Source organism: Hakea prostrata, chromosome 3, assembly GCF_041222555.1.
Source record: "Hakea prostrata isolate BN-2017 chromosome 3, UWA_Hpros_2, whole genome shotgun sequence".
NCBI lineage: Eukaryota > Viridiplantae > Streptophyta > Magnoliopsida > Proteales > Proteaceae > Hakea > Hakea prostrata.
The window spans coordinates 36163090-36174331 of NC_142602.1; the positions used below are offsets into that span (position 1 = coordinate 36163090).

Consider the following 11242-nt stretch of genomic DNA (forward strand, 5'->3'; position numbering starts at 1 on the left):
GCAAGTCAACCATGATTAACTTTTCTGTTAGTTTGAAACTAAAATGACCATTTTGCCCGTAATGTATTGGTAAATATAATTTTTGTCTTTTATATTTGAGGATTTTAAGTTTCTAAATTTACAAAAAGAAGCCCCTGACTCTTACTCAATTTCAAAGGTTGCAATTTCTCCCACTTGCCGTTGCTGGAAATTGTTGCCCCTCCCCTGCCGTCACCAAAAATTGTTATGCCCACAACATTTACAATGCTAGAGTGACCTATTCACTCTCCTCAGTTAAATTCCTCATAGAATTTATCTATAACAATCAGAGACTACCTGAGCCGCCGGAACTGGTGCTGGCTGTGGAGCCGACTTCTCAGGAATTGGTTGACGTAGTATTCACCGGCATATGCCCTATGAAGATTCTCATTGCTTTTACTCCGGAACACTGGTTGTTGCTCTTGGTTAGTGAACTGCAATCTCTAAAGCTCCTGAATCTTGCTTTGGATCTCTGCATAGGTCATTTGTCCCCCTCGAATATGCCGATCTTCTCTGGTCGAATCTGATTCTTGCATATTGGTAACAGCTGGCGCCGGAGGTGCTGGTCCTTTATCCAATCCATTCTTCCAATTAAACAGAAATCGAAAACCCAAGACTTGAACACACAATAATGCCATTTATCTCTGTTGTATTGTCGTACAGGCCATGACCTAAAAACATGCAACGTATTCAGCTTGTGGAGGGTGATATTAGTGTTGCTATTGCAGAGTCTGGTTTGGCAATTAGGGCAAGTAGCATTCCCAGATTTTTCCGGAAATGGAAAATTTATTTCTTCCTCCCACTTGGTTGCTTCGGCGGCAGTAGAAGGGCTCTTTGGAAAGTGAATTGCAGTAGAAGCAGGGGAAGAAGCTAGTATGGTTTCTCAACTCTGGTTCGATTTCTGGCAACAGCAGGGGCTTCTTTTTGTAAATTTAGAAACTTAAAATCCTTAAATATAAAAGACAAAAAGTAAATGTACCAACACATTATGGACAAGATGGTCATTTAAGTTTCAAACTAACAGAAAAGTCATCCGTGGGCAACTTGCAATTTTAAAGAAGTGAAAAGTGGGTGCTGTGCAATTTGGCCCACTTAAGTGGGCAGTTAGGAATTATAGGCCCACTTAAGTGAGTGCCTGCAAAAACTCTGTTCTTTTTAAAATTGTTTTTTCTTCTGTCCCTCTCCTCTTCGGTGCTAGCTAGTGCTGCTGGACTAACGATTGCACAACAGTCTTGACATCAACGACTTTTGTTCAACCAAATTAACAAGTGCAGAAAACATGAAGAAGCCAGTCTCTTCAAATTAGAAATTTATAAGCAATGTAGGATTCAGATCATGTTCAAGATTCAAACAATTCAATGCACTAGCAGCAGTGCTGCATCAGCATTGCTAAGACCGCAGGAAGTTGTAGGAACATGAGAGTACCAGTCGTAGCTGAAAAATAATATTGAGACATTGAATGGCAGTAGGTGTTGAGAATCTGGTGTTAAATGTGGGGATTCCTCTCTTTCTCTCTCTCTCTCGATATCCACATGGCCCGAAGGTATACCAGTGAATTCCTTTTGAGAAGGAATCAAGGAACTTGTAGAAATTATTTGGAGGCTTAACAAAGAAAAGTTAGATTTTTGACAAGATCAAAGAGGACTGAGAAATCGCCATTAAAATTTCATCATCTATGTAGAGCAGAGTGGGAGATGGGGAAGATGAGGAGAAAGGTTGCTGTTTCTGATCATCTCTCTTTCGTTTCCTCTTCCATGGTAGGCGCGTTCCCTCACCCAAACTGCAGTCAGTCTGAACTCCTTGGAGTGCTCAAGCGTGATGAATGCAAATAGAACCCTTTCTCCGCAATCCTTCTCTTCCTCCCCAACTGCCGGTGAAGATGGAGACTGACTATCCGAACAAGAGCACTGAGGAGGGTTTGAAGTGTAGGAGTCAATCAGGGTCTGCCGACGCAGAACTGGAGAAACAGCCGGTTGAGTTTGGTTTTGGATTTGTCGAGGCGAGTAAGGTGGGCTTCAAAGTGAAGTGAGGCTGACTTGGATTTCGAATTTCCTCATGTTCTGACTCCTCTCTTGAAGCTCGAAAGTTGACCTCTGAGGACCTACGGCTTTCCCAGAAGGTGATGATTTTGAAGAGAAACTTGTTGGAAATGTTATCGGGAGCTTTTCTTGCAAATCATACCAGCGCCAATAAGTTTCTGCACGAGCTCTTGAAATCGTGTCTGCCTGCTTGAGCGGAAGTGGTTGATGTCAACACTGTTGTTGCAATCGTTACTCATGGCTAACACTAAAGAGAGAAGAAAAAGGAGATGGAGAGTTGGCGGGAAGAAAATGAGAAACATACAATTTAGAAAATAATACATTTAAAAAAACCTAACCTGTATGGTGTATGCTGGAGTCTGTTAACTGGATTCATGTGTTATGAGATGTAGGGGGAGCACAATCTTCTACCCTCGTGGGTAGAGAATCTGGACATCCTCTTGCTGCCTTAGATTAGCTTGATAGCTGTGGTCAAGTTGATTTAGGGGAGTCTATTAATAAAGCTCTGGTTAGGTCTTGATGTTGGAAGAATGCTGGAATGAATTTGACAATAAGGGTGGGTATGCTTCTGGATCCTAAAAAGGAATAATGATGGAATCTTGAGTTCAGGATGGGAAACTGAGGCAGGGGTTCATATTGTGTTTTCCTGAAGGTGAGAAGGAAATTCGATCCAAATATGAGCTGATTTTTCTTGTGGGGACTGGGGATTTTTGGGTATGGAGTGATATTTAAAGATGGGAAGAAATGGTAGGTTTTGGTGGTAGAGGATTTGGAGAAAAGAGTTTAGGGCTGGGGTGAATCAAACTCATGTTGCAGAATTTTGATGGCTGCAGCTTGTTTTAGTGAAGAACTTACTAAATTGAACCTCTAACTAGACTTGAATGACAGGTTCAAAAGATGGGCTTCACACCGGAAGGTGTTGATTGGATAAACACCAACCCCATCAGCATTAATTAAATACAAGACAAAATGTTAGCTGGAGAAGAAGAGATGAGCAGCAAAAATCTATTGATTAATCAAAATTTGGTCTTCAGTGCTTGCTTCCATTATAAACCTTATAAAATAACTCAAAAGAAGACTCATATACTAAGCCCAATCTAATTCTTGACCTACTAGGTTGCCTACACTGATTAGGAGAGTGAAATAACAAAGGAAACAAGTCAATATAAGACTGGGTTGGAGAATCCTAATCTGGCTCCAGAACACTTATTAAGAATTACTTGTAAACCAAAATTGAACTGCATAAAAGTGGTTCTATTGAACTAACCCATAATACCTTGTAATAAACTAAGTAAAAAACTAGCTAATGCGATGAGCAACCCAATTACTCAATACTTTTGATCTCTAAAATTGACTTGTTACATTGAGAATCAATGGGATCGAACATCAATGGCCCAACATATTTAGAACCTCTCCCTAGATTTGCCTAATAAAGCAAGCATATTTTGGTGATCTATTTGCTCCAACCTCTAAAAACCACAGGTCTCACTGTATCAGATGGGTTCTCCATTGTGTATATTTTGCATCCATGTGAAGCAAGGGTTGCAAGTTTAAAGTTAACCATCATGTGTTAGTAGTGACTGAAAATCTGTTTTTATGGAAGTAGGCCACAGGAACAACCCAAAAGAAGAAAAGCTAAAATGGTCGTTTTCTTTGTTACATTTATTTGTCTGGCATACTTTTTCGTTTTCATTTCGGAGGGTAAATTAGTACATGAGAAAGACAGAGTAGGTTATGTAGAACTGAACTACTAATTGAGCAATACTGGTGGGCTAATGGATAAGTCTTCTTAATTGAGCAATAGTACTGGGCTAATGGATAGTCTTGTGGTATATTACAAGAAATTTTTAAATTGATTACAGAACAAGGATATGTCAAAACCTTAGCTACTTCCTGATAGTTTTCTAGTTCTACTATTTTTGAAATCCCTAGTTCTGATTGATTAAGTTGGCTGTGTTGATCATTTTTATATGTCCTAAAGTTATACAGGTTAGATCCGGTGGTGGTATACTTACATCCTGGTAACCAATGGATAATTAGTGAAGAAATTGAAATTGTTCTGCTAATACACTTGATTTTAACCTTTCTGGGCAATTGCACTTCACAGGTGTGTGTCTCAACCACAAACAGGAACTTCCCGGGTCGAATGGGGCACAAGGAAGGGCAAATATATCTGGCTTCACCTTATACAGCAGCAGCATCTGCTTTGACTGGTTTTGTCACTGATCCAAGGGAGTTTTTGCAGTAAAACCACCTCAGACCAGTTGTTATGTATGTTAACGTTATTGTGTAGTAGTTATATTGCAGAGTGATGAGATGTATGTTCTAACAATCAATAATTGAGAGCTTGGTTGTGTTCTCTTCTGCTTGTCACGAGCAGTGGCAAGAATTTTGACAGCAGAGGCTTTGGCGACTCATTCTCTTAGCACACCAACATGAGCTGCCTCTGCATGTTTCCTTGCCGTCAACCCACGAGTAGCATGTATGTACCAACAGTGCAGCAACATCTCAGTTAACACTGATTGTTACCTCTTTAGGGTTATATTGATAAAAGCTCATTGTGTGGGTTACACTGTTGATACTGTAGGTATGTTTTATATATTTTTAAGTATCAGATGAAGGTAGTTTTTAATATTTGTTTATAGTATCTGGGTGCTCTACGAGTTGAAGAAACTATACATCTCTTGTTACTCAGACATGGATGGAAGGTTCTGAAAGGCAAGGATAGTCCAATCGATCTTCAACTTCATAGGGTGCCTTGCTAGACTCAGATTCAGAAGATTCAACACATACTCTTGTGATCACCAAGAAATTTGTCAGACGCAGAAGCGTGAAACTTTATTATCTCAGTGATTTTAGAGACGAGAAACAAAGATAATCAAACATGACGATCACGTCCAATTATGCCTTAAAAACAGCCATCAACCATCTAAATGGGATAGAAAACAGATAATCAGACATCTCTCCTTTGCATTCGACAAAAGAATCAAAAATTAAACCAAGATCGATTTCTCTCATCTCTAACCTTAATTCACATTCAAGGAATCCATGATGAGAGGTTTCACAAGAAAGTGAGACACCATCATAGTCACAGCGGCCACTTTGTTGTACCTGCAGAAGTTTTTAGGGTTCTAAGCAAGAAGATAGAGGAAAAATTTGGTTTAGATATCAATCTGTTGGACTTTAAATGAAGGTGGGGTGGTGGTGGTGTGAAATCCCTTTGGACCCTAACTCGAAAACCATATTGTAGGTTGAAGAACCTGAGGTGCTAGTGGAAGAAAATTGTGGGCCATCTAGATAGATACCATTGGATTATGATTAGAATCCATAGATACAGATGGTGTAGATGAATGATCCATTACTTTGCTGAATTTCAGTAAAAGATCTGACACGAACTAGATGGACTGGGAATGTGGAATAATAGCTCATAGAAGATGGAGTTGGAAAGACCTCAAGCCTAGGTAAGAGACTCTAACTTGACATCCTTCATCGCTTCTGAGAAGTAGTTATTACAAAATGCATATTTGAACACATCCCAAGTAATGATACCATTATGCAAGGCCTCTAAAACTGGCTGAGTTGCGTTCCACCATGCATCTGCTTTATGCTGAAGCTTTTGCTCTATAAAGATGATATTCTGAGCTTTCGAACATTGCAAATTTCAAAAAGCCTTCTCCATTTCCCGTAACCACTTATTAAGAAACTGAGTATCCTTGGTTGCATCAGCGAAGTTTGGCACCTGAAGTTTCATGAAGTTTTCCATCATCTTGGTGTGAGGTATGACTGCATTCCCACCTGCAACAGATGTGTCAGTCCTATTAGGGTTCACTTGGGCAGCACAGTTGGTATTATGCATAGTCATGAACCCATTCATCATTTGATTAAACTGGTTGTTCTACTGTTGCATCATATTTTCCCATTATATTTAGAATATCCTGCACAGTCACAACCTAAGGAGCAACTGGAGGGGCTACTGGTTATTCACATTCCCAGCAGTAGTAGGAGAAGGAACTCCATTGTTATTGATACCATTTGCTTTCTAACCATTTCCCACATTCTGGTTTCTTAGTTTCACCATCCTAAAATACCAAGACCAAGGCAAACCACTCAATTTACTTGTTAGAAACTCCAATTGAAAATTTATGCATCCATACAGTATCTCATTCATCATCACAAGTCAACAAATAGGCATTCATATGCAGCAAAAATCCCCAAATTCCCCAAAAATCACAAATCTGGATTTCTAGGGGATGTGATCGCATGGATGGGTCGCCTGGGGCGACTAGGACCCTATGCGTGGAAACTGAGGCTTATAAAGGGCCCACCAACTTCATTCTTTTCACTTCCATTTTCACCCTACTTCCTAGTTTAGGAGAAAACATTCCACTTGTTTCCTAGAGTGATTTCGGGGCTTGCACTTCAACAATGCTCAACGACGCATTCTTGATAGTTCACTTTGGATCAACTCAAATTCATATGCATTTTGTTTCAAACCATGAAATTAGCTAGGGTGTGTGTTGGAATCATGTATAAGAATGTTTTTCTTCACTTCCCAACTAATTTGAACCACCAACATTGTCCCTTTAATAACTTCTTACATTCTTTGTGGATTTTTCACTATTCATCTCGAGATTGGGTACTCTTTTGATGAAATTTTTCTCAAAACTGAAATGCACTAGGGTTTTTGCTTGAAACCAACTCTTATGCATCAAAATTGTTCCAAAACATGTTCTCAAACTCCCCACATGCTTCTTGCATCAAATTTGCAAATTTTCTCCAAAAATTACTACACTTCCTCTTCTCCAAAATGAGGTATTTTGCTTAATTTTCTTCTCTACTAATCTTCTTCTTCTTCTTCTTCTTCTTACCTACTAGGGTCACTTCTATGGCACACAAAGGAGGATTCCATGGACCTATGCACGATAGGGGGTATGCATCAGTTCCAGGACAAGGTGTAGGGCGTCCCGACCTCTTCAATTCACCACATGCAGAGTACTTATAACACACTTTCTTCTTAGATTGAGAGAGTTTGTTGTACATTGATAAGCCGGTCTATCCTGAGTTAGTTAGGTATGTTTCAGCAACCTGACCTACAAGTTGGAGGAGGATGGACAGAGCAACTGTTGTCTAGTGGTATCCACGAGAGTACAAGAGACTCCCATCCGCTTCTCTACTCGAGTTCTTGCATGTATTCTTTGCGTGCCATACATTCTGGACTAGCGTTGGTGGGTCCCTTCTGCCATAGAGGAGAGCTATTATCTCTTGCCTTTTGAGCTCCATGCTATTTCCTCAATACAATTGGATGCCAAGAGATGTAACCGCATTTGCAGTGCTACAGGCATGACCCCATCCGCACACATCCTTGCTTGCATTGGGGCAGGAACATAGTGCCTAAGGGTGGTCATTATAACAGGATTTCAATGATGCATGCTCTTGTGACTTTCTCCCTCTATGTGGGCCACTGCATAGACTGGGCCTACATCATTCACATAGGCATGATCTACCAAGTAGAGAGCCAGGGTTTACGAACCTTGCATTTGGGCGACTTCTCACTGGCATCTTTAGTCACTTCGATGTCAGCTTGGAGGACACTGAGGTACTAGATCACGGTTTGGGTGAGGTCATCAGGAGGCGTTTGATTTCCATGATGGGCCTTCAGGGACATGTAGCATCTCTAGAGAGCTTAGATGTAGTGGATCAAGGTGAGAAGGGTGATCAGGATGCTTATGCCGTTGATGAGGTACAGGTTGATAAACAAGAGGATGAGGATGCTTATGAGATTCATGAGGAGGAGGATGATTATGAAATCCAGCCGAAACCTAGCCAGGACACCCTATTTGTTTTGGGTGAAGAAAGACTTGTTTGATGTTAGACCTTGAAGTCGGACCTTGATTTCAATATTGCTATCTTTGAAAGCCTTAAGAGGTCATGTCCGACCTTTTCCTTAGGGTAGGTCCAATGTCCCGAGGTGAAGGAAGAAGTCCTTGTGGGCCCTCTTTATGGAAGACATGGTGTTTGACCCGAAACCCACGGATTTTGAGGATAGTGCTCCATACTTGGAAGCATTGTCAGTGACTGTTAAGAAACTGCGCATCGAAGAGGGTTGAATTATTTGAAGTACCTAATGAACTCCTGTGCACGATCCGAAGGTATTTCCTGAAACTAGACTTTTTGATTGACTTGTAGGAGAAAACCCTACTCAATTTGACCTCGTATAGCCCTCCAAATCCCTGTCCGAAGTTATTGATCTATGTCTGGCCAACCCTGCTTGGTCGATCCCATCAACCAAGCAGTCTGCTGCATTTTTAAGCCCGAGGATTTTGGGTTTTTTGGTCATTTTGGGTTCCATTTAAAGGGGACTTCGTGGTTTTCACCCCATTATATTGTTGGGACTCTCTTGGAACGTAGGAAAACTCCTCTTAGGCTCCTCCTTGGCTTGGGTGATAACCTTCTACAAGAATCATAGTCTCTCTTCTCAAATCTCTTCCCCAAGGTATGATTTCTCTCCCTTGCTCTCTATTTTACTCTACCCTCTTCTTCTCCTTGCTGTTGTAACCATGGAGTTGGTGCTGGAACCTTGCAAACACCTCTTCATGTGTTTCCCCCTTTCATTTGCTTAAACCTCTCTCAACCATTGATGCTATGCTCCCCATTTCGATTCTTATCTATACATTTCCATCATTCTCTTCACTGCAACATGATTTCTTCTCTTAAACTGAATTGTATAGCATGCTAAGTCTATTTTCTATGCTAGCATATGATTCTAATCCATTCCCCATCAGTTCCCCTAGCTAATCCCTCCATTTTCATTGCTTCTTCATTTGATTTCACTTCATGCTATGTTCTTGTATTTAGAACATAGGGTTTCAAATTAAGGGTTTTCAATTGGGCCATTAGATTGTGTTAATTCTTGTTGTATAGTGTCCTTATATTGTTATTAATCATCCCTCCAAGTTTCGGATCAATCTGAGCCCCGGAAGACCGATTTCGTACCAAATCACCAAAATACACCTTGCAGCCCGATACTATTCCTTGGTCGATCCCATCAACCAAGGAGCATCAACTAAGCATGCTGTTGAACTTTGTTTTTGCTGTTTTGACCCATTTGACCTCCGATTTTCCCGATTTCTTCTCTAATCTTTCATCTATGTCTGTCTAGGGTCTTAATACTATCTTTGGATCATTCTCTTGAGATTATTGGATTATCATCATCGCGACTCGAGGTAAGGACGGTTATTGTCACCCCCCCGGCCCATCGGCACCGAGTGGATCCACAGCCCGAAGATCGGTATCGAGGATCAGCCCCCACATCACAATAACATAATCAGAACAATCATAATAAAAGTGCGGAAGATAAACCATAGATCCAATAAGGAAAGAATGAATCATAAATAAATCAGAAAGATAAATATAATCAGAGTATCAAACAGATAAGTAAAGTGAGGCAAAATCCCACACAACCAGCGGAAAAGTAGCCAAAAGATAATAAACTAGACAAACTACCCCAGCAAGACATGGGTAACTAAATTGTTCTCCACTTTATAGACAACATCCTTATAAGTGTAAATCTCATAAAGGCACAAGGACGCCCACTCAATGGCGGACAAGCACGTCGGAGCATAACCACTCGCGGGATCTTGAGTAATTGTGGTAACCGCAATCACCTTCCGGAGATATGCCTCTTCGCCTGCGCTTCTTCATAGGGACCGCATAGACCGGACCGGGATAGTCTAACAAACAGTACAATAAAGGAATGAGTTTCAAAGAAACTCGGAAGCGTTAAAACCATAATAACATAAATGGCAGGATTCGAACAAACATAAATGCAATATGACATGAGACAAGCAAGAATGAATGAATCTAACTCTATGTATGCTGGTCTCTATTGGCGGACACGCTTTAAGTCATAGCACCGACTTCTTTAGGAAGGTCCGCTCACATCCTCAACCATTTAAGATATCTTGGATTCTCTCACGGATCATTTCACCGGTCTTGAGCAGCCGATGGTAATGGGTCCTCATCCCTCGGGACAAACCATGGCGGGGGTTAAGTCAACACACCCTCACAACCATTTGGTATAAGCGGCGCATGTCGGGGTAAAACCTAGCCAAATGCAAGTCTTCTACTTAGTTACATCAAGTCGGATCCGAGATACGTCCATTCCTCGTCCCGACGATCCTTTCCGGTATCCTTCACACTAGAGTCCTCATAGTCCCGACTACGGACTCATCAACCCTATTGATCATCCACATATGGTAAACGGGAAGCTCTCACGCCTCTCACGGGTTGGTTACCGGTCTAAGCGCCCATGAGCCCAAGTCTAATCATATGCAACCCTACCAATAAATGGCCCCCACAATGTGATTCCTGTCCTCTCACGGGTTGGTTACCGGTCTTAAGCGCCCATGAATCCCCATTGCTACCACGGGTGTTCGGTCTCAATACCCCTCCGATTAGGGTCGACATAACAGGACATCCTAGCCAAACACTACTAGACAATCCTAGATATGTCATCCAACGGTTTAGGAAGGTGTCCAGAGGGCATCTCCGGAAACATCCCATAATATTCCCGTAGTAGTCCAAGGACGAAGTGTCAAAAGGACACCTCTCCTTTCCAAACCATACTTAAGCATACACATGCATCAATTCATATCATCACATATATGGTAACTTCATATATGGAAAGAAATCAATAATTACAATCACTTGTATATAATTGGTAAGTAAATCATACATGAAATAATTTAATATGAATAAGCAATGCTACGTAATCAAAGTTATACAACAGTAGTATATCATTGTAAGAATCTAATTTAGGAAACATATCCATGATATTCAAATATAGAAACTAGATTCATGCTATCTATGTAATTAAGGAAATAACCATCCTTACCTTTTATAACTCCAAAGGAATCCTAAGAAGTCAAGTAAGATCTTGGCAAACTTGAGAAGAAGGTCCTAAACAAGTATATACAACATATTAGGAAAGATCCCTAACAGAAAAGATACCAAAACATCCAACACGACCAATTCGGAGTTGCTGAACTCATTGGTCGAGTGGATTGGTGTAGTCCGATCGCCAGACCAATGCGAACGATAGCCTAAAAAAACGAGTTTTAAGATATGAAATCCGAATTTGGTGGTTCAAAAGGGTACTAATCAAGGGTAAACTACATCAGTAGTAT

General features: G+C 40.8%; 1 protein-coding gene and 1 pseudogene across 1 annotated transcript in view; one reads left to right on the forward strand and one right to left on the reverse strand.

Moving 5' to 3' along the window:
- Nucleotides 1-5173, forward strand: part of IIL1 (isopropyl malate isomerase large subunit 1) — a 50092-nt gene extending 44919 nt beyond the window's left edge. The window contains exon 15 of the mRNA XM_089150336.1: nucleotides 4165-5173. Coding sequence (XP_089006462.1) covers nucleotides 4165-4305 — 141 coding nt within the window. The 3' untranslated portion in view covers nucleotides 4306-5173. The remainder of the gene's footprint in view (nucleotides 1-4164) is intronic.
- LOC149022171 (VQ motif-containing protein 33-like) lies at nucleotides 1722-3567 on the reverse strand (annotated as a pseudogene).
- Nucleotides 5174-11242: the final 6069 nt, after the last annotated feature.